Source organism: Tiliqua scincoides, chromosome 1 (assembly GCF_035046505.1).
Source record: "Tiliqua scincoides isolate rTilSci1 chromosome 1, rTilSci1.hap2, whole genome shotgun sequence".
Lineage (NCBI taxonomy): Eukaryota > Metazoa > Chordata > Lepidosauria > Squamata > Scincidae > Tiliqua > Tiliqua scincoides.
In genome coordinates, this window is record NC_089821.1 from 35,317,671 (window position 1) to 35,341,943 (window position 24,273).

Consider the following 24,273-nt stretch of genomic DNA (forward strand, 5'->3'; position numbering starts at 1 on the left):
CAGTCTCAACGTTCAGTTGGGACGCTACCTCCTGAAGGAGAGTAGCGACCCAACCAGTGACATATAGGCACCATTAGTACGGCACTTCTGGGTTTCGCTGCTACCATCAAATGCAAGTGAGTAAAAAAAAAAAATCCTTTTTTATTCACATGTATTTGGTGGCAGCAGCAGTGAAACCCAGAAGTGCCATGCTACACATTAACGGTGGCCTACAGGTCCCTGGTTGGGTTCCTACCATTCTTAAGAGGGTAAGTATCCCAACCGAAAATGCACACACTTGCCCTGGGGTGTTGTGACCCCCAGGCTAGGAAACACTGGTCTACAGTGACCAGCAGTGTCTCACCCAGAAAGCAATAGTTCCCTGATCGTCTACTTCTACTGTTGGCTTCCTTGCTGTTACATGAAACCTTTCTAATAATTATCCATCTAAGGCTCTGCATTCCAACATGTATTGTGGCTCAATTGGCAGGGAAGCTGGACAGGGCCTTTTCAGTGGCAGCACTCACTCTGGGATTTCATCCCTTATGAGGCCTAGCTGGCTCCAACAGCTGCCAATCTTTAAGCAGGCCATGAAAACCTTTTTGTTCTGACTTGCTCTGTCTTGTTAGCTTCTCCCCCTGCAGGATATAATCTTATTTATTTTGGTGTTTCATTCGGCTTTTTGTTAAGTTGATTACGGTTTGTAAGACTCCTTTTGCCTTTCATAGGAAACACTTTTATGTCGGATTGTAAGCCACCTAGATAGCCTCTTAAAGAGGACAGAAAGGTGGCATATGTAATTTTAATAAACAAACAAAAACTTCAGAGAATATCATTCCCTTCACTCTATCTCACACACACACAGCTATACAAAAGCAAATTCTCTATGATGCTAAATTACCTAGCCACAATTCGTGGAAATGAGAATGCCATAACCAGAGGCAGGCAGTGACAATCAGCCCTCTTCCAACAGAATCGTATAGAAAAATTCAGACAAAGAGCCCTACTCAATGCAGTTACAGTATTCATCCAGAGCAGTACCATGAAGAAGTGGCCCCCATGTTGCAGTGTGTGAGTGATAAGATATGCCACAAGTGTACAACAATTCAACAGTCAAATTATTCTACCACTGCAAGGATCCCAAAAAACGTTATTAAGTGCCCCAGTAGTATATACAATGGACCCTCCTTATCCATGCAGCTTCCCTGTGCCTCAGAACATCTCCCAGTTGTGATCAGAAGTCGTCAGTACAAGCTGGAAGTGGCTTCTGCTCATGCCTGCAAAGTTTCTGAGGAGGCTGGGAGGCTGTATGTGGCAATTTTGCGGGGACATGCCAGCTTTCCCCCCCCCCCAGATTTCATTATCTGAAGAGGGTTCTGGAACTGTTCCCCACAGATACCAAGGGCCCACTGTATTTAGTGAACACAAGAACCAAACTATAGTTCACTATTTACGGAACCACGATTGATACACAGCAATACCAAGAGAGAGGGTTAGCCTTTACTCACCAGAAGATATCCTCGAAACTGATTGTATATGATTGCTATAAGCAAGTTCATCAGAAACAAGTTTCCTTGAAGAAAAAAAAAATTTGTCACTGTGCAGCACATGTTTGTTCAAGTGTAAACTGCAGAGGAAAGCCCCCCAAACATTTTCTCAGCCAAGAATGTGAGAAGGAACAGCAACAATAAGACCAATTTCTAAGGTGAACTGGTCAAACAGGAATATACTATAATTATTTTACTAGTGGTATGAACACCATATTTTAATAAGATGTTTGCTTTAGTACATTATTCGAAAAGGAAGAACACTGAGCTTTTAAACCAACTTCAATACATTTATGACTACTGCATGATGAATTTCAATTTGGTGGCTTAGAAGTGACCAGGGATGGGAACTTGGCACCACAGCGAGACTCAAGTCGAGTCTGGAGTCTCCACCCTCCACAACTCAACTTGTGCACGAGTCTTTGTGCAGCACCCTTTGCTGACTTCCCCCCACCCAAAATTCCCAGGTCATTTTGACTCGAGTCAGTGTCTTTTGGGTCAGGCACGCCAGGGCACAGACCAAAAGAGACTGGGAGGCATCTCACTTTGGCAAGACAGGCAGGAAGCAGCAAGAAGCAGCAAGTGGGAGAAGGGTTGCACGGCAGCAGGTAGGAGGCTTATAATAAGAGTACGACCCAATCTTTTGCAGCTCTACTCAGAAGTAGTCCCATTGCCTGTTATTCAATGAGGTAGCTTCTTCCCTGGTAACAACAGCCAGAGCCATGAGGAACTGCTTCATGGCTTCCCTGCCTCGAATCACATGAGTTCTCATCCCTGGAAGTGACTAATACAAGCTAGAAGATATTTCTCTTTTGCTTCCAAAGATGTTTACTCCCTAAAGGCCACAATATTTTATTTATGGGCTTTATATACAGCGCACCCTGTTACATAACTCCTGAACAGGGCACCTACATATACCAGATGACCCAGAAGATGGGCTGAGTTCAGTCTTCTGCCAGGGGTTCTCTCTGCCCCTTGCCATCTACCTATGGCCTCAGATATTTATTTATTTACACATTTAAAAGATTTATATCCCTTCCCTCCTGTTATTTGAAGGAAGAGGGGAAGGGGTTACAATTGCTGGCAAGGGGTTGCCAGCTGTGGTCCTCTTCTTCCTCCCACTCCCCTCTCTAGCAGAGAAAAGCCTCCTTGAATGCTCTGCTGCTTTTCAGGTTTCCTAATGGGTCACACGGCTCTTTCCATGAGAATTCCCCAAAGGTGCCCAGAACCAAGAGACATGCCTCAGCTGCCTAGGAAACCAAGCCAATGCTTCTTTGCTTGAGGCAGCAGGTGAGTCTTGATGAAGCACATCTCAGGGCGCAATCCTAACCCCTTATGTCAGTGGCTCCTTTCCAGTACTGGCATAGCGGCGCCAATGGGACGTGTGCTGCATCCTGCAGTTGGGTGTCACTCACGGAGGTCTCCTCAAAGTAAGGGAATGTTTGCTCCCTTACCTCAGAGCTGCATTGCCCTTATGTCAGTGTTGGAAAGCACTGACATAAGGGGTTAGGATTGCACCCTCAGTTGCTACAGCAACCAGGAGCTTTCTACTACTCTAATACAACCTGTATGGAGTCCTCCATGCACCCTGAGATAAAGCAATCTCCCACCATGTTTTAAGGCCTCTTTGATTACCACCACACTGCTTTATTTTTTAAAACTCAAGATCAAACTGCAAACACACAAAGTTGCAATGAACGCTCTGTGATACAGAGACAATTAAAAACAAAATCTGCATCTAACAACTTGCTAAGCCATTTATGTGTTGTTCAAAAGAGCAGACAACTCACCTATCACAGTGAAGAGTATAAAGAAGATACTATAGGCTCGATTCTTAGAATATGCAGGAATCATCACTGTTGAAGAATTTTCTTAAAATGTCAGAAATGTGGTAAAGTTGTAAAGAACATGTCAAAAATAATAAAAACAGAAGACAAATACAGGGGGCCCCTGTATCCACAGATCCTGTATCTGCAGTTTCACTTAACCGTGGACCAGATCCACCACCACCCTGCATGTGCTCTGGGCTTCCCCAAGCCTCAGAATGCCTTATAAGGCAATAAAAATGTCACTTCTGATTTTAGGATAAAACCAGAAGTACCTTTTTTTTATAACCTTTACAGTCATTCTTAGCCCAGCAGAGGCTGCAGGCAGATATGGGGGCAGAAAGGAAAGCAGAATTCATTCCATAGTCAAACACCCCACATCTGCTCCTGTTTACAGATTTGTCTGTCTTCACACAGAGCTTCTTTAAAGAGAATTACAGGGCACAAAAATGGGGAGAGGGAGAGAACGTGAGAGTGGCTCTCTCGTGTCTACAAATAGGTCTGAAACAGAAGTCAACCCAAGTATGTTCCAACTATGTTCCCAGGAAAGAAAGGAGGCAAACAGTACCCCAAAATGTATAAGCCTTGGCATTTACCCTGTAATCTAAACATTAGTCTACTTTATTTATTAGTTACAGGAAAAGAAAAGAGCAATGGGGGATGTTGGAAAAGTTTTCTCACCATCTGGATTATTGGCAGTGGTCAGAAGTACCAGCAACGAAGTCAGTGAATCGGGCAGGTTGTGAAAATACCCCTGCCATTCCTTGTCTTGGCGATTATCCTAGCCATAAGATTCAAGCCATTAGTAAAGCTAATACTGAAATGCTAACTGAAGCCACCAAAAACACACACAAGCCTCACTATCACATTACAGTCTATTATTTCAAGGGCACGATGCCTTTCTCAGCCACACACACACATGCACACACAAAAATCTATCGGACAAAGTAGGGGAAGCGTGGAAGACCAAAGTTTTGCACCGCAACTTTATGTTATCGCTAATTACTCATGTTGCTCTAATGCAGCATTGCTCAACCAGTGGCACTTGTGCCAAAGGTGGAACTTGAGGTGGTGTCCGATGGTACTCACAGGACCCCCACTGCCTGGCAGCTCCGCTTAGTGGGCAGAGCTCATAAAAGCCCTCCTGCCCTGAGTTTCATACTGGTGTTTGTCGCTTTGCATCTGGTCTCCCAATCTGGAAATATCTGACTATGACATCATCACCAATTACATCCGGTGGTACTTCCAATAGGTGGATCATGCAAAGTGGTATGGTGGAGGGCAAATGCTGAGAAAATCTGCTCTAGCGGTGTGCAAGTAGAGAAGTCACCCCATTACACTGTTAAACGCAGGGACAAATGAGTCATAAGCAAAGGAAGGCACATCAATATTCCTACAAGATATACACCAAGTCTCAGATGACACTATCGATTCAATTTATCCAGCAAGTCAAAGTAATCTAAAGTATAGAACAATCCAGTTCCACGTTCACTATCTCTTTAAAACTCTTTTATTTGGGCTGCTATGATCAGAATTAAGCTGGGACAGGACAATTTTCAACTGGATAAAATATTCAGTACCTATTAATTCTACAGAAGACTATTATTGTGAAATTAATAAATAATAATAATAATAATAATAATAATAATAATAATAATAATAATAATAATAATAATAATAATAATACAAATTGTGAATTATTTACCACTTAAACTCTACATTCATATACAATAATTCTTGTAAAATCTGAAATATTAAATGGGAGGAAGATTAACAATGTAATCAATAGAGCTAAATTTGCAGGGAACCTGCTGGATACTCATTACACAAGGTCATCCATAAGTTTTTCTACAGGTGCACTACATCGCAATAAGAATTTTAAAAAAAAAATTTCTACCTTCGTTGTCATATAATAAAACTGCTATTTGCTGACAGGAGATCGTTGGCAGGAGATTTTATAAAAGGTAAAAAACAGTGTTTTAGTCGTTAAAATGCACATGTCCTGTTGAAGGAATATGGATGCAAGGCCTGAAGAGGAAAGGTCATCACTCTTTATTTTTTGAGATCTTTCTTTACAAGTTATGTACAGATGGACCCTTGTTATCTGCAAGGGTTCAGTTCCTGGACCCCTCATGGATACTGAATTCCGTGTGAAATCAAATCACGTGGATTTTGGGGTTCACTGAGCTCCTAACATGACCAGAGCCTTGCTCTGGTTGCATCTGGAGCTGTCGTGAGAGCCCCCAAAAGTGGTGGAAGGCCTACAAAAGTGTTGGAATCCGAAAGTTGCTTTCCGACGCTTTCAGAGCCCTTTCTGAGGCCTGAAGAGGCTGCACACAGCCTCCACGGTCTTCAGAAAGATCTCTAGAGGTCCTCAAACGGCACTTCCAGTTTTCAGCTGAAAACTGGAAGTGGTCTTCTAGGACCTCCAGAGGCTTCAAGGTTGGACTAATGTGGCTCAATGGGGGCCCAGAGGTCCTGTATTGAGCCAAATTCATGGATCAAAAATCCATGGATAAGTAGGCTCAACCTGTATAGTGGAAAATGCAGTGAGATTGCTTGGGCCCTTGTCTTCTATCTATACTGCACAGATGGAAAGCAACAAACAGAGGCACTATCAATTTCTACCAAATAGGACAACTGTATGAAGAAGAATTTAGGAAAAATATATTTTTTACCCAGACCTATACCATTATATACCTAAAACATAGGAAGGACAGTAGTCGTTTCAGAAAGAGCCAGACTTAAAAAGTCCAGTTACTTCTGCCAGAATTTCCGACAATGACTTTTCCTTCAGACAACCAACTACAATATTAAAACATCCCTGTTAGTTACCTTTGTTCGAGCAAACAGCAGCATGCCAAACATGGTAAAGATAAACAGGTGAAGAGCTAATAGCAGCATAACACTATTAGAAATAAAATACAAATGCCAGCATTAGTTTTGTCATTAACACGCCGAGAGGATGCAGGGTGTGGGTGGGTGGGGAGCACTTTTTGACAATATTCAAATAAACCTGAACAGATCAACTATGAATATCAGTCAATTCAGGGAAACTCCTCAGCTTGACTACTAGTGAATTATATCATACAAGGAATGGGGAAAGTGAAGCAGCTCTGCTGTATACATCCCTATGGCAATATAACACTTTTCACTGACAGAGGTTAGCAGATCCCTCCTTTTCTCTCAGTTGCACTCAAAAGGCCCTCAACTTTCAATTATTATGTGGGGTGGGGGGATGACTGCTATTCAAGGCTGCTTCCTATTTCCAACATTTGTTCTGACCCAGCCAGCCCTGCTGATTTTCCCCCCTTCCCCCCACCTCAGAAATGGCAACGTAATACAGTGGGCCCCATGTTATCTGCAGGGGCTCAGTTCCCAGAACCCCAGCAGATAAGGAAAACCGCTGGTATTCAAACCCACGGTTTTCTGCCCCCTCCCCTTGAACCTGAACTGAGCTGAGATCCGGGGTGGGTTCGGAGGGTCTTCTGAAGCCCACAGAGGAGTGTGAGACCACCTGCTGCCTCTGCAGGCCTCAGAATGGCCATTTCAGTCAAAAAAGACACTACTTCCAGTTTTACGATAAAACTGGAAGTGATGTTTTTATGCCTTATAAGGCATTGTGAGGCTTGATGAGGGGTTGAAAATCGTGGGTTTGAATACCTCAGGTTCGGAAGGGGGGCGTTTGGCATCCACAGATGATGAAATGTTGGTCCCCTGATTAGGAAAAGAATGACTACACTTGTCACAATGGTCTGATACCTGCATGTCGTCAATCGAGAAAGCACATGCATGCACAAATCTATCCACCTCACGTAATCACATGGGGGCAGAATGACAGAATTATCACAGAGTTAAAATCCTACCTTAAAGTAGTATTTAAGCCACATCTTTAGCTATTTTGTCATTCTATAACCGTATGAATATGCAAGAATGGAACCAGACACCAGGTGGAATGAGATTTGTATGCACATTACCCCTCAGGCAATTGCACACCTGGCCACATGGTATCCCCTGAACAAGACCCACATTTAAATATTTACCTTCTACTTGCTAATGGAGAATGACTATGTCCTTCCCTACCTTGCAATTTCTGGAAGTGTCCTATTGATGCACTTTAGAGTCTTTTTCATCATCGAAGAGTTTTGAAGGAGGAAGAAAGATCGGAGGATTCGTCTTATTCGCAAAGTCTAAGATTTTAAAGAGAAATTATATATGGTAATGAAAAACAAGCAACCCGAGCAAAAGAAACAATTATGTCTAAATGCATTGGCCACTTGGTTTGGTTAAATGAAACAGTGATATCCAATTTTGAAAACCCCCATGTAAGAAAATAAAAATACAACTTAACAAGTGGGTGCTCCTCTTTTATTTAGCAGGGGGAGAGTAACTGGCCCACCTCACCCCAGCAGTGTCTGTTCGAGTGGCTGTCTGCTGGTGTTCTTTTTGCATCTTTTTAGATTGTGAGCCCTTTTGGGACAGGGAGCCATTAGTTATTTGATTTTTCTCTGTAAACCGCTTTGTGAACTTTTAGTTGAAAAGCGGTATATAAATACTGTTAATAATAATAATAACTTAACAGTGCAATTCTAGGCATGGCAACTCAGAGGCAAGTCCAACTGTGTTCAGTGGAGCTTACTTCAGAAAAGAATTTATAGAATTGTGGCCATTGTCTAATGAAGGGAACCACTGTTTACTCAGAAAGAGAAGACTGTTAATGAAATGAACATATAGAAAGGAAGTGTTTTTTGACTATTCATCTCCCACAGGTTGCAGTGATGAGCAATAAATAAATAGATGGAGAGAAGGGGAGGGGAAAAAAAGGGATTGAACAAATCAGTGGAGAGCACAAACATTAACAGCTATTGGGCTGTCATGAATAAGTGCATGTTAGACCTAGGTTGGCAGGAGAAGCCTGAACCAAACTAAGACAGTGTAACTGAGAAGTTGCTAGCAGTTCCCAGCTGCAAGAATGTGAGTAAATAAACAAAAGGATTGTTGTCTCTCCTTAGCTCGCCAGAAAGGACAGATGACAAGAATTACAACCCACTGGAATGTTGAACACCTTAGCAGAGAGGCGCCTTATCAAGGGTGATGGAGTGCAGCTGTGGATCTCCAGTTGGGAGGGGCAAAGAACTGAGGGGTTAGCAACCAGGCCAACTTCAAGAAGGTTCTGTTCCTCAAGGGTTCTGATTGGACAGTCTAAATACGTAGTATGAAGTCACCTCAATACTATTAGCATAAGAAGTATAATAATGAGTGCCCAAAGGGGTGTGTGGGTTCCTTCTTGGACAGGGTTTTTGGGTGCAACATCCTGCACCTTTGTGATCGCCATTGTCCACCATGGGCACCTGGCCCCATAGGTAGCCCTGGAGCTAAGTGATCTACAAGAGTAACTGACCCAGGTGTGAGATAGGTATTAATAGAGATAGCCAGCTAGTTTTATTATTTTATTGCTGATATGTTTTCTAGATGTTTATGCCTCTAGCATTTGCTGTATTATTGTAGAGTGTATAACCGTATGTATTTAATAAACTAAAATTTCTTTTACTAAGTTGTTTCATTGTCTGTTGGGGACAAAGGTTCAGAATCCTGCCTAGCCGTTCAGCAAGCTACCAAGTGCTCATTGAGGTCTAGTAACTTGAGGACTGAGGCTTTAATTGGAGAAAGAGCTCAGTGCCTGCAAGGGATAGAATTAAGCCTAGAGGGTCTCAGTGTCCCTGGACCGAGGCACTGACACATACAGGGTGGTGGCAGCACTACTGAGCAGAGGGGCCTTACATAAGAACATAAGAACAGCCCCACTGGATCAGGCCATAGGCCCATCTAGTCCAGCTTCCTGTATCTCACAGCGGCCCACCAAATGCCCCAGGGAGCACACCAGATAACCTCATCCTGGTGCCCTCCCCTACATCTGGCATTCTGACTTATCCCATTTCTAAAATCAGGAGGTTGCGCATACACATCACGGCTTGTACCCCATAATGGATTTTTCCTCCAGAAACTTGTCCAATCCCCTTTTAAAGGCGTCTAGGCTAGACACCAGCACCACATCCTGTGGCAAGGAGTTCCACAGACCGACCACACGCTGAGTAAAGAAATATTTTCTTTTGTCTGTCCTAACCCGCCCAACACTCAATTTTAGTGGATGTCCCCTGGTTCTGGTATTATGTGAGAGTGTAAAGAGCATCTCCCTATCCACTCTGTCCATTCCCTGCATAATTTTGTATGTCTCAATCATGTCACCCCTCAAGCGTCTCTTTTCTAGGCTGAAGAGGCCCAAACTCTTCTCAAGGCCCAAAGCCTTGAGGGCTTTGGAGTTCGAAAACCAAGAACCCTGAGCACCCAAACCCCCCTATGTTTACGACATGGGCAAGATGCACTCTCATGCTCAGGACATCACTAAACCCCTTACAATTAGGAAAAAGCCACCACCCATGACAAAACTATTGTGTAAGTTGAAAGATTTCATTATGCCAGGAAAAATAATTACAAAATAAACTGTCTTCACACCATGGATTCACAAGAAAAAGCTTTGCAAAGTGAGAATGAATAGTAAAGATATTATGTAGCGATTTTTTTCTTAGCCTACACAAACTATTCCTCAGAGCAACAGAAGCCAAGAAGAAGTGACAGGACAGAGATCTCTGCTGCCCTACAGACACTGACACTTCCGTTCACCTGCCTACAATCCTCATGAAACTGTCCTGCCAACTGAGAAGGTCATTTAATGCCCCTGATTAACAGCCCACTCCTAAGCTGCCCAACGCAAAGGAACAGTGGTGCCAAAATGGCTACCACTGCATGCTGTGGGTTCCATGGCAGCCGCCAGAGTCTTCTCAGGGGACAGGGACATTTGCCCCTATCCCCCAAGTAAGGCACAGGTCCCACAATGGGTCTTCTCCAGTCTGCGCCAGCTACTTTGCTGGCGCGGGCTGGAGGAGTTCCATGCCAGGCTTTTCAGCCCAACATGGAGTATTGGATCTAGCAGAGCAGGGCTCCACCAATCCCACCCCCCTCCTGCCCCAGTTCCTTCCCTGTCCTCCCCCACCCCGGAAAGCCTCTCCACCCACATCGACAAACCTTACCATCACCCAGAGCTCTTCCCTTGCCCTGGGTGGCATCCGTCTGGTACTGGACTCAGCGCTGACTGGCACTGGGCCAGTGCCAGAAGTCCCTACACGGAGGGTGCTGTAAACATGCTTTACGGCACGTTTATGACACCCAGCAGCGGTGGTATGCTTGTACTACTGGACTTACCTGGTCCAGTGGGTGTTCTGGCAGTGCATGAAGGAAAGCTCCAGACTTCCCACCACCGGGACTTTTCTGTCTTTTCGTGACTTTTCATGACTTTTTCTGTCATTTGTAGGTAATGAGTTTCTATATGAGAACAGGGTCTGTTTTCTGACCATTAGCTGCTTAATGATATCACTTTCTGCTTAATGACATCACTTCTGGCCGTCAGTTAGAGCCCTGAATACTAACTTTGGCCCTCTGTATGAAATGAGTTTGACACCCCTGATTTAGAGTGAACACCACCACACAAACAAGTCCATGTTTGTGGACTTTTCTTAATCCCAGCCTCAGAAAGACCCCTTACCTCATTACAGGTTAAGCTCATTGAGACAATCCAGTCTACAAGAGAAACTACTAGAACCAGGATATATGCCATCAGCCACTTGGTTTTCTGGAATTCTTCCCATCCTATTAAGTAACTCTGATGAAGCAAGACAAGGTATGACAACAGTTAGTACACCTTAATTAACCTGAACATAAGAACATAAGAAGAGCCCCGCTGGATCAGGCCAAGGGCCCATCTAGTCAAGCTTCCTGTATATCACAGTGGCCCACCAAATGCTTCAGGGAACACACTAAACAACAGACACAACCTGCGTCCTGGTGCCCTCCCCTGTATCTGGCAATCAGAGGCAGCCTGCCTCTAAACCCAAGAGCTTGCACAAACTTACTATGACTTGTAACCCGTAATGAACTTTACCTTCAGAAATTTGTCCCCTCTTAAAGGCATCTATATAGGCAAGATGCCATCAATACTTCCTGTGGCAAGGAGTTCCACAGACTAATTAAACGCTGGGTAAAGAAATATTATCTTCTGTTTGTCCTAACTCTCCCAACACGCAACTTTAGTGGATGTCTCCTGGTTCTGGTGTTATGAGAGAGAGAAAAGAGCACCTCTCTACCACTCTGTCCATCCCCTGGATAAATTTTGTATGTCTCAATCATGTCCCCCCGCAGGCGCCTCTTTTCTAGACTGAAAAGCCCCAAATGCAGTAGCCTTTCCTCATAAGGCAGATGCCGCAGCCCAGTAATCATTTTGGTTGCTCTATTCTGCACCTTTTCAATTTCCACTATATCCTTTTAAAGATGTGGTGACCAGAACTGGACGCAATACTCCAGGTGTGGCCTTAGCATCGATTTGTACAATGGCATTACAATATTAGCCGCTATATTTCTAGGACAAAAAAAATTGTCAAGTCATCTGCTGAGTACACTGTCCTAATAAGACAAAGTATAAATATACCAAATAATATGTTGGGGGAATAAATAGAAATTCTGCCCACACGCTGGTTTTTCAGAGGAACTAACTGATCCATTTCCTGCCCTCGAGGCCAGGACCATTGTGTCTAAATTCATCCACTACTCAGTTTGGGGAAGGGACAATTCAAATGCACTTCATTTGGTCCACATGAACTTAGAAGCAACTGTTTAATCTTGGAAAAATCCGAGGAATCTTTGGCCAGGTCATTTTAGTAGATACTATTTTGACTTGACAGCTATTACACACCAGAGAAAACCATACTTTCTCTACTCCAAGCAATCAGAGAAAATAGTACACATGATTATTGACTACATAAGGCCTCAGCCTTCAAAACATAGGATTATCCTGATGTTTTCAATTTCTGTTGACTGTATTTTGAGTTTTAAAAAGACACATTGACTTTAGAACACAACCATCATTTGTGAACCTGGATAATCCCTTCAAAGTCTACTACATCATACTACAGGTATGTATTGCTATGAGGAAACAGACAGCAGAAGTCATCAATGCAGCTGGTGGTATCCTGGGAGAGGCCAAGAAGCAGTTCTTCATCCCATGTCACCATGAGATGCAATCCCATTATAACTTGCTGCAAGAGAAGTGTCTGACTCTTTCACGTGCCACATTTGGTATCAATGGCTGTTTACAACACAGTAGCATTAATCTACATTATTGTACAAGCCCAGATTTGCTAGTAGTTCCAGTAATGCAGCTCTACTTACAGTGGTGACCAGCTATTGATCCAACACCACAATGCAGTATTACAAAAAAAAAAAAAAAAAAGGACCCATAAGTTGAAGGCAGAGTGTTTTAGCCCCATCTATCAAAATGGCATTAAATACATGCCTATGGCTTTACTAACCTTCACAGAGACATCTGCAATGAAGATGAGGAAGCAAAATAGTTCAATGCTCTCAGTCAGGCCACAAGGAGGCTCCCAGGGTTCTGAGCGAAATCGCACATCTGACGTGATGGTAAGCGAAGAAGGGCTTTCGATGAACGCAAGAGCCAGGATTAATGTAATGGCAGCAATCAAAATCCTTACAAAGCAAGAGAATGCAAATACAGTAATTAAAATGACCTAAAAATTAGTTTACCAAAATCAATTTAATTAGGAGTAGTAAAAACTTATCTTGGAAAAACAGAGGAACTTAATCTAACAACTGAACTCATCTGTATACAAGAATGGAGCTATGCAATACACCAGTATCTTGATCTCTTTGAACTTGCTACAAGAGAAAGCCTATGTAATGTGAAGGCCAGTTACCGAAAGTCTTAGGTTCAGTGAAGGAATATACAAATGTCTAGAATGGTAAGCGGAATCAAGTACATGTGGAACTAGAAAAGGACAAAGGTTGTGATCAGCAGAAGTCATCAAGGGTGTGCAACAGTAAAGAAAACCCAGTTTCTCACCGTTGGCAAACATCTGAATAATACCACCGATAAAGCCATAAGGATTTAGAGTCCACACGGTGATTTATGGAACGATACTAGAGAGGATAAAAAACAGAGAGGTCATTCATGCAATGTTCATTCTGTTCCTCAAATGTGGAAATTAAGCCACATAAAAAGTTATATAGGGAGCCACTGTACCATTCAAACCAATATCTACTATTGACTAAGCAAGTATGTTTCCTGATACTGGAAAAGTCTTAGAGGTGACAAAAGAATCTCCTTAATAATCCATAGATCTGGATGTATGACAAAGTAAGCTTCCCTCCTGCACAGTTGATCAGATTAAAGCATAGGCCTTAAGAGTAATTTAAATCTGTGTCATACACTGGCAACTGAACAGAAAGCAATACAAGTATCATCACCAATGGCTATAGATGCTTGAAAACTGTGTTATTTGCCTTACTCAGAAGTAAGCCCATTGTGTTCAGTAAGATCTAGGCTGTAAACCTATCTTACTCACCAGAAACAAACACCTTTACCAATTATTTCTTTTCCTTGTTCCCTAATTCAGACTGTACAGTCAGGCAACAATCTGACAAATGAGGGATAAGCGAGGATTACCTGTATTGCGTCTTCAATGAATATGACAGCTTGGTTGAAGCAGAGATCCTGGTCAGCAGTTACTGCAATGTTCAAAGATATGACAGTTAATTCTGGGATCAAAACAAAGCTATTCACTGGTTTCAAATGAACATGTAGAACAGAATGTTCATGGATGGAGGCAGTCAAACTAATGGAGACCCTATAACTAATAGAGGAATGTACTCAAACTATTTAGTTCAGTACACTGCTAACCTAGCCTAACCAGGATGATACTTTTCATACTTAGCTTAGGATTGCAATTAACCATAAGTTCATTAAGTATAGCATGGGATGAAACTATGACGAAGGGGAAACACAGTTTAAGTCAATACGTATCTCCGTATGAAAATCATGCAATTTAAAAACAGCCTTGATCTGAGATGATATTGTGGGTTCTTCCACTGGCATAGCTGGGGGGTGGGGCACTAAGTTTTGCAGGAGCCTCCCCGCAGCATGCAAGTGGCCCATCCCCTTGGGAGCCATTTGGGGCGGCAAAACCAAGGCGCATGGTTCCCAAGGAGAGGGGGCGGGGCTGCTTGCATGCTGTGGGGAGGCCCCTTGCAAAACTTAGTGCCCCACCCCCTCTAGCTATGCCAGTGGTTCTGTCATCTACAACTGTATTCTCCTAGCTGCTGCTAGGAATATATGAGAAAAAGTGAAATGATCATCTAGTTGGCCAGTCTAATAGCCTCTGATGTAATATTACAAGGTTGTTACAAGCCAACTTTGGATATCATGTCAGTTCATCAGCATGGGTTGGTACAACAATACCAGCTAAAGTCACTGTTACCAGAAGCGGATGACTAGATCATAGGTGGTTGTGCAGTGGAGGGAAGAACATGTGATGGACGCAGGACTAAGAACAGCTCAACTATGCGTCATTCTGCCACCACAGAGCGAGTTATACAACCCAACATCTGACAGCAGCCTCTAACAAGAAGATAGTTTACGACAATCTTTACAACAATGCAATGAACTTGAGAAATGGGAAGTGCACCAATTACCAAGAACAGGAATTTGTGCAGCTGGATCACTACAAGGCACTCTTTGGGCAAGCACAATTATGAGCACCTACAGAGGATCAAACTGTGAATTGCTTCTCTTAATCTATTAAGAAGCTATTTCCAGAATTCAAAATTCCCTATTTCAGCCTAACTGTAAAGGAATAAGGGAGCGATACCGTGAAACCATTATCACCCCACCAAAATCCACATTTGGTTGAATTGCAGAAAAACACCTCTTTTGTTATTAGATTAGAGGGATCTGAAGGCCTTAGGAGTGGACCTCAACAAGTGGGAAACCATGGCCTCTGAGCGGTCCGCTTGGAGGCAGGCTGTGCACCATGGCCTCTTCCAGTTTGAAGAGACACTTGGCCAACAGACTGAGGCAAAGAGACAAAGAAGGAAGGCCCATAGCCAGGGAGACAGACCAGGGACAGACTGCACTTGCTCCTGGTGTGGAAGGGATTGTCACTCCCAAATTGGCCTTTTCAGCCACACTAGACGCTGTGCCAGAACCACCTTGCAGAGCGCGATACCATGGTCTTTCAAGACTGAAGGTTGCCAACACATGATGGCCCAATCCTCATGTGGACTAGCAACAGCGATAATCAGTGCAAACCTTCACTCGTGAGTATCTCTGACTCATGAGCACTGGCAGGAAGGCTTGCACAGTCCCACCATTGTTGAATCCAGCCCGAAGGCCACCAGAGCAAGTTAAGCCCTGCACTGGGCATGCAGAAAGGCAGAAGGGAGATGAGAAGGGGGTGTTTCAGGGCAGGAGGATCATTAGCAAACAGTATGGAACTTTCCTGTTATACAAAATTTAAAGGACACAACAACAACATTATTCAAGGAAAACAGCATCAATCACAAAGGATTGTGACAGGTTAAGGGTGCAAACCTAACCCCTTATGTCGGTGATTTCCAGCACTGGCATAGCGGTGCCAATGCGACATGCGCTGCATCCTGCAGTTGGGTGTCACTCACAGAGGCCTCCTCAAGGTAAGGGAATGTTTGTTCCCTTCCCTCAGCGCTGCATTGCTCTTATGTCAGTGCTGGAAAGCACTGACAAGACTGTGCCCTAAGTCTCTTAATCTTATCCTTTTGTTCACTCAGGCAGATGTTCCAAGAAAACAGCATATCAGCAAGTCAATCAGTAGAGTGAGTAATGTGAATGGACAAATCAACATGAGAAGCAACCATGGAAGGGTAGTGATAAGCCACTCCCAAAACATAAGAACAGGCCCCACACCTTCCAGTGTTTTGGATCCTGAATTGCTCTCCAAGAAGGTGCGTTGAGTTTTCAAGAGAGTCTTCCAGGTATTGTGCTCTATGGGTACAATCCATTGGGTATATATCTCCTGCAGAACCCCACAGAATGAAACTTGCATAGGAGCAGGCATTTGTTCTTGCATAACTCCCATTAGTTTCAGAGAGGCTCCTGAAGACATTCCAGGTGGATTCCACACAAACAGGCAAGATATAAGTAGGGACATCTTCTAGTAAGCACTGTCTCTCTAGAGCAGCAGTTTTCAACCCTTGTGCTGTGGCACACTAGTGTGCCGCGAGGCAGCCTCAGGTGTGCCGCGGGGCCAGAAGATGTAGGCAGCAGCACAGTACTGGTCCACGAAAGTCCCTTTTCCTTGCTACAGTTGCCTGCAGCTCCCCAAAGTGACCCTCTCTGCCCTGCCTTTTGCCTTTCAGAGGAGGGGCATTGTGCCACAATCCTATCCACACTTTCCTGGGAGTAAGCCCCATTGACTATAATGGGACTTACTTCTGAGTAGACATGCCTGGGCTGGGCTCTCAGATTCCTCTCCTAGCCCCACTTTCCTGGGAGTAAGCCCCATTGACTATAATGCAGGGGTGCTCAAACTTTCAACTTTAGGGATGCTGGACCTTTAATAAGTGTATAGAAGAGAGAATTGCAGCAGGTGCAGCTTGTCATCCCACAGATGACAAGCTACACCTGCTGAAATTCTCTCTTCTATACACTTGTTAAAGGTCCAGCATCCCTAAAGTTGAAAGTTTGAGCACCCCTGCTATAATGGGACTTTCTGAGTAGACATGCCTAGGATTGAGCTTTTGGTCACACTTTTTTTTCTGAAATACAGGAGCAGGCAATTGGCTGGGGGGGGTGGAGAGAATGTGAGGCAAGTGATTCTGGACCTTTGGAAGGTGCAGAGGAGTGAGGGGAGGGACAGTAGAACAGGTGCTAACTGCAATTATGAGATGGGGCGAATGTGCCTGTGGGAGGGGGAGGGGTGGGGGAGAGGAGGAGAGAGAAGTGCCAGTTGCCTGCTTGTGTATTTGAGAAAAAAGAGTGCAACCAAAAGCCCAATCCTAGGCATGTCTACTCAGAAAGTCATGTCTACGCAGAAGTAAGTCCCACAGGCACATTCCCCCCCCATGTCCCCCCCAGTCTTTGGCTGTAATCTAACCACACTTTCCTGAGAGTAAGCCCCATTGAACAAAATAGGACTTACTTCTGAGCAGACCTGGTTAGGATTGCGCCCTTTGTCATGTAATGATTTAATTGTATTAATTATATTAATTAAAAATTAATTGTAATGTAGTAATTTAAAGTAACTGGGATTTAAAAAAACTGGGAGTGTGCCTTGACAATTTTAGTGCCTTGACAGTGTGCCATGGCTGCTCTAGAGCCACAATAGCTGCAATTATCCCTCTACCACCAATGAGACTTCATGGACACCCTTATAAAGAGAGCTCACTGCAAGCCCCTCAGCTAAGGGATGATCCACTGTTGGTCCAAGGTTTGATTCTCACTTAGACGGAGGTACAGCAGCTTCAAATCCCAACTGAACCCTACCCAGCGGCATAAAGTAGCTGTATCTTTAAAAATTTGTTTGGTCATAACACAATGATAGAACAGCTGCTTTGCATGCAGAAGACTGCATGTTGAATCCCTGGCATTTCTAGTTAGGACCTGGTAAGACTCCAGCTGTAAACCCTGGAGAGACAACACCACTCAGTGCAGACCTAGACAGACCAAGGGTCTGATATGGAACAAAGCAGCTTCATTATGTTCAGGTTAACTGACCTAGGATACCAGCAGACTGAATGCTGGCTCAGTCATCAGTTCCCTTCCCTGCCTCAAGCAGATGGTCCACTTTTTCCTAAGCATCTTATGTTTAACCATACATTTGTCTCCTAGTTGACAGAGCAAACCTATCACAAGTCCCTTGTGTTGTAAAACATGTTTGCGACTACTCGGGAGCAGGCTAGGCCAGTGCACTGACCTATTGGAGCTGGACTTGGGCTGGGACAAAGTGAGCTTGTGCTGGTCCGGGCAGGCCAGCAAAGGGGGTGGGAAAGGGCAGTGGGAGAGGCGGGGAGGGGGCATTTTAGGGCAGGGAGAGGGCAGCCAGGGAGGCAAATCAGGCCCAGGAGAAGGATGAGATTGGCTGCAGCAGCACAGGTTGGATCCTAACCCCCAGCCCAAGCAATGTTACACAGGCCACTGGAATTTGTGCCTGTGAAATTGGGATGCTTCAGGTTGTGTACAGAGGTCAGGTGAGAGCCCAAACCCAGATTCAGTTTTCCGGGAACAGAAACCTCACAGATGCCGAGGGCCAACTGTAATTCCCAATGTATTATAGCTCAAATGCCTGATTCCAATGCATAGAGATCTACAGAGTTATCATACGTTAAACACACTGACCACTTTCCTACTGATGCAGGAACTAATGTGATACTAATGTTATTTATGCTCTGGTAACTTCCTAACTGGACTACTGTAATGCACTGTACATGAGCTGCCCTTGAAGTTCATTCAAAACTGCAATTAGTTCAGAATGTGGCAGGAAGATTAATTTCCAGAATGAGCCATAGGAAGTACAGTACATAAACTGATTCTGTATTAGCTGTATTTGGCTGCCAAATTTGTTGCTGGGCCACATCAAAGATGCTGCTGATCACTCTTCAGATCACTTTAGCTCTGGCTCTGGGATACCTGAAGAAGCTCCTTTTTCCATATTTACTTCCATATATACCTCTTTAAGACTGATTACGAAAACTCTTCCAGCAGTCCTCATTAAGGTACAGGTCATTGCTGAAACAAAGCAGCCCTAGGTAAGGGAACAAGTGTTCCCTTATCTTGAGGAGGCCTCTGTGACTGCTCTCCAGCCACAGGACTGCCCTCCAGCAGTGCATGCCCCATTGGCATGGCTGCATCAGTCATGGAAAGTTGGATAGGATTGGGCCCTAAGCTCTGAAACAACCATTCCAGCAGGGGGTTGTGGATTTTTTTGGAACTAATATTATCAGGGATTTATTAACACAGATGCCAATATTCTCTATTCACTGTTGAAAAGCACTTACCTGAAATGCACCAAGACTATTTGATTCCTAATAAATTTATCTCCTGCATCCAGTGGATTCTCTGGCTTGTTTTGGTTTGTGGTGTGTCCTCTTTGGTTCACTGCAAATCCAGGAGCTTATCCCTTTTAAGCAGGCAGTTAAGATTTTTACTCATGCAAGTCTTTCCCAGTTCACATTCTGCTCTAGCAGTTTGAACTGGCCCTCTGTCTGTTTTTGTTCTTTTGATTTTACTTACTTTATAGTGAATGGTTTTTTCTTTAAATCTTGTTCCTAGTTTTGACATTTATATTGAGTTAATTTTTACATTTTCTAAATAAACAAAATCAAAAGACATGATCACTGGAGTTCAACCCTTATACATGTGAAGTCATAAAGAAAGGAGTTCTTTAATGTGCAGAAGGCCTTTCCTTCACCAATGAATAACCATATCCAGGTCATTCATAGGATTAACTGTGGAGAAAGGCTTCAAGGCAGGGCTTCCAGGTAGGTTCAGGACCCAGCATCTCTCTAACTTTAGAAATTATACACTGGATTTACAAGCATCCGGGCCAGGAACTCACATGTAGGATGCAATATGTGAACCTGGTTTTCAGTGACATAATCTAGAAGTGCAGGTTCAGTAGTGCAGGTACAGTAGACAGACCTGATGTGCCAGTTGCAGCAACAGTAGTTCACATGGGCATATGAATTAAGCATGGGCCCTCTGCCGGTGCTTTTAACTAGAGCTATTAACATGTTACATTATCTACAACCACTTGTGCATTTTCTTGTGAATGAATGTCCATGTGTCCAGTTCTGAAATAAGTCATCAGAAGGCCACGAAGCATCATCCCAACTGGCCTCATTCGTTTAAAGCAGAGCACAAACATCCTTGAAGGTGGTTCTTCTGAACCATGGTGTTCACAGCATGAAGGAAACTTACACTGACATGAGGGTAGGACCATGACACACATGCTCTTTGCGCATACATACAGCTCTGTGCTCAGTCCAGAAACCAAGGTTCATTTTCAGCCCTGGGGGCCTTTCTCTGCAATCCTAGATGTGTGCACTTCTTTGCTGCTACAGTCAGCAATGTGGGAAAGGCAGTCTGCGTATGTTCAGAGGCGCTCTTCTGTGTAACTGCTTCACCCATTCCATGCAGGCCATAAGTCTCAGTAAAAATTCAACTCTGGGTTGATTACCAATGAGAAAAAAAATAGTAATAAAGAAGAGAGGGCTGTTTCCTAGCAGTTCAGTCCATTCTAGGGGTATCAGTTCTAGGGGCATCGTGGGTCGGATTGTGTCAATGGTACTGTGTCAACAGTTCAATCAGCAATAGGGGCACCCTTTGTCAGAGGCTCCCATGAGAGGGAGGTAAAGGGATTAATTTGTACCCTGGCCCAGGAAGCCAAAGGAAGAGGCCTGGAAATCTGCTGGGATCTTACATTTTCCAATCTCACCGGAACTTGCTGCCCACATGGGATGCTGGGGGCACTACTGCAGGTGTGTGGTGGCAACACCTGCCACAAACCATACGCACCAAGCCGAGGAATGCATACGTGACACTCCTTAACACAGTGTCAAACCTGGGAGGAAACTGGACTGCTACAGTAGCCCTTTGGCTTGTGGATCTGCTTACCTTGAAGGAGTGTATAGATGCTCAAGAACACAGCTGTGGGACTACAGCTGCTGCAGAAGTACATTTTGGTACACACAGGACACTTTCCATTCTAGTGTGAGCCTAAATACCACAATGCTCATTTTGTGCAATGAATTTCTATACTTAAAAGATTGTAGAGAAACTTAGGAGTGTGTTGGTTTCTTGGTATTACTGTACCAAGCTCCTGATGCCACAAGGCTCTGCAGTGGGAAGCCTGGTAGATCTGGGCTCCAAGGACCACTCTGGCTGCTACCACCCTCCTTGTGCCTTGTTTTGCCCCCTCTCCGTCCCTCTGATAAAATTCTACCCAGAGGCCCTGGGCTACAATTCCTAGGGCCAAATCCTCTCCAATTTTCCAGTGCTGGTGCAGCTGTGCCAACAGGGCATGTGCCTCATCCAGCAATAGGGGGGCAGTCATGGAGGCCTCCCCAGGTAAGGGAATGTTTGTTCCCTTTCCTGGGGACTGCAGTGCGGCTGCACCAGCACTGGAAAGTGGAACAGGATTGGGCCCCCTGGAGTTGATCTCAGCCCCAGCACCTCTCCTTTGGAAAGCAAGCCCTGGCATTGCAAAGATGTGCCAGGACGCCAAGCGTTGCCTTCAAACCTCCTGCTGCACAGAGCTGCCACCGCAGCCTCTCCAGCGACTGCCTCCCCGCCTTCCACCACCCCTGGCTGGGCTCACCGTCCGGGATCGGGCAAGACAACGAGGCCGCGGGGCCACCGCAGAGCGCGTCCTCTCCGGGGCCACTGCTGTTGTCCCCGCCCGAGTAGAGGCGATGCGGCGTTCGACCAGGTGCTGGTGGTGGGAGCAAAGGCTCTGCTTCGGCGCCGGCTCCTTTCTCCATGGATCGCACAGCGGAGAGCCAGACACCAGCTGAGCCCTCCCGGCCACTCAGCACCAGAAGGGCAGGCAGAGGCTGCGCTCCGCCCGCTACACGTGATGGGAGGAGCCGGCCAGACCCAGGCACTCAAAGCGGGTCCTTTCCTGGTGTGGGCAGGACCGAGGAGCTCCAGTTCCCAGTGGCAGAAGGCGGCAAGGGCGCATTGGTGCTGAGTTCCTTGCAGGATCGTCTCCCCGTCCATTCGGGGGCTTCCCAGGAAGAAGTGCTGGAAGAGTCTTCCCTGTTGCAGTAGCAAGACCCTTCTTAGGTTGCATTGAAAGTAGTGCATTGAATGCTAGAGGGGGTGCAAAGCACTAAGTTAACTTTACTATTGCTTTACAAAGCAATATTTCCTTTTAAATATTTCTTTACCCAACGTGTCGTCAGCCCGTGGAACTCCTTGCCACCGGATGTGGCGATGGCATCTGGCCTGGGTGCCTTGAACAGGGGATTGTTGGACAGATTTCTGGAGGGAAAGTCCATCACAGGGTTACAAGCCGTGATGGGAATGTGCAACCTCCTGGTCTTAGAAGTAGGCTACCTCGAAAGGCCAGATGCAAGGGAGGACACCAGGATGCATTTTTCTTGTTGTCTTTTGTGCTCCCCGAGGCATTTGGTGGGCCACTGTGAGAAACAGGAAGCATCCTGCAAGGGACCCCTCCCTTTCGGAGCCATTCCAGGCAGGGAGCATATTGAATGTTTGTCAACCAGTGGTACTTGAGGCATGCCTCCGTTTTGCTCTCCCCCTCCCCGCCTAGAATGGCTCAGAAGGGGAAGTGGGAACCTTGCACGCTGCGATGGGGCTCCTTGCAAAACTTAGTGCTTTGCACCCAGTCTAGCTACGCCACTGAAAAGGGAAAGGAACTGGGGCTCCTCTAGACCCCTCCCTGTGTCCCCAGCCCAGGTGCGGAGAGGCACACAGGCTGCTGCTGTGTGTGCTGAAGGACTGTTCAACTGGAGAACGATGCACTTTCAAGCTTGCCACAAGAAAACGATCCTCTAAGGGTCCTTTTTGGTGCTGCCTCACGTAAGGGGCTCCTCAGGCGAAAAGGCGCCCAGAATGTCACATACGCCCCCCCCCCCAACCGCTGCTACTGCCACCTTGTCCACCAGCAGACCTGTTTTGAAGAGGAAGCCAGGCAGGGAAGAGGATGGTGGGAGAAACCGCGAAGGGAGGCAGGCGGAATAGGATCCCAGCAGCAGCCTCCAGCCCTGCCCTGGGGTGCTCCGGCGGAGCTGCAGGAAGAAGAGACGAGATGTTGCAGCTTTTGTCCTCCTCTCAGCGACCGAGAAGAGGATTGGAGCGCCCTGTGATGAGACTTGGTGCCGAGGCTTAGCTTAGAGGGGGTGCAAAGCACGAGGTTTTGCAGGGAGCTTCACCACGGCGATCGCTTCCGTTTTGCGCCCACCGCCCGGCATGGCTCCGAAAGGGAGGGAGAGGGGGCCACTTGCACTCCGAGCTGAAGCCCCCTGCAAGACTTAGTGCTTTGCACCCCCTGTAGCTACGCTACTGCCTGCTCTTCTCCTCGGTGGATCCCAGGAGCCAACCAGGAGCCCAGAAGAGACTCTGTTCCACTCTGCCAGGGGAGGTTCCAAGCACTAAGTCTTGCAGGGAGCCTCACCTCACGTTATGCTCGCACCGCCTGGAATGGCTCCAAAGGGGAGGGGTTGGGGCCCCTTGCACGCTGTGGTGAGGCGCCCTGCTTTACACCCCCTCTCCCTACGCCACTGCTCAGTGGGCTGGGAGAGGTGGCAGGCAAGCATGGGGTGCAAGGCTGGGCGGCCCTGGAAGGACAGGAAAATGTGCCAAGCAAAAGGTGTGAGCCAAAGACCCTCCCCAGGACTAGTTTGGGGCTCACGCCTCAGCCTGCCTCTGCCTCTTTACCCCCCCCCCCCGTTACATAGCAAACTTTATTTGAAACGAGAAAAAAAAACTGCGTTTGATGTGATTTGAGGATGTGCCTCTGTAAAGGAAGTGCTCAGCCTACACGTGGGCTGAAAGATCTACTGGGCATGCTCAAGAAAGAGTCACTGGCCCAGGGAGAGTCCCTACTGGTTTGTGACTCTTAAGACAGGGGTCACTAAACTTTTTGGCCAGAGAGCCACCTCAAATATCTGGCATGGGGTAGAGGGCCGGAAAAAAATTTTAAATATAAAATTTAAATAAATAAATAAGAGATGAAACTTAGATGAGTGAATAAATGAATGAATGGGCTCATTTATTCAAACTCTCTGGCCCTCAGAAGACCCTCCAGACACAATCAGAGCACAGTTCTGGTCACGTTCAGTTGAGTGGGCCAGAGGCTTTCAGGGGACAAGAGGTTGGCCGTGGGCCGCATCTGGCCCCCGAGCTGGGGTTTGGAGATCCCTGCTCTAAGAGAAAGATGGGGGGGGGGGGGACAAGTACAGTGCATAGAGTTTCACAATTGAACTGATGCCCACTTCAGGCAGGTAAAAGAGTGAAA

The 24,273-nt window shown here is 45.6% G+C and overlaps 1 protein-coding gene across 1 annotated transcript in view; it reads right to left on the reverse strand.

The window, feature by feature from the left end:
• TPCN2 (two pore segment channel 2) overlaps window positions 1–21,785 on the reverse strand; it is a 39,567-nt gene extending 17,782 nt beyond the window's left edge. The window contains exons 1-10 of the mRNA XM_066634008.1: window positions 21,610–21,785; window positions 13,926–13,987; window positions 13,323–13,399; window positions 12,772–12,949; window positions 10,953–11,069; window positions 7,436–7,542; window positions 6,188–6,260; window positions 4,034–4,133; window positions 3,317–3,382; window positions 1,488–1,552 (exon numbers count right to left, since the gene is read on the reverse strand). Coding sequence (XP_066490105.1) covers window positions 1,488–1,552; window positions 3,317–3,382; window positions 4,034–4,133; window positions 6,188–6,260; window positions 7,436–7,542; window positions 10,953–11,069; window positions 12,772–12,949; window positions 13,323–13,399; window positions 13,926–13,987; window positions 21,610–21,772 — 1,008 coding nt within the window. The 5' untranslated portion in view covers window positions 21,773–21,785. The remainder of the gene's footprint in view (window positions 1–1,487; window positions 1,553–3,316; window positions 3,383–4,033; window positions 4,134–6,187; window positions 6,261–7,435; window positions 7,543–10,952; window positions 11,070–12,771; window positions 12,950–13,322; window positions 13,400–13,925; window positions 13,988–21,609) is intronic.
• Window positions 21,786–24,273: the final 2,488 nt, after the last annotated feature.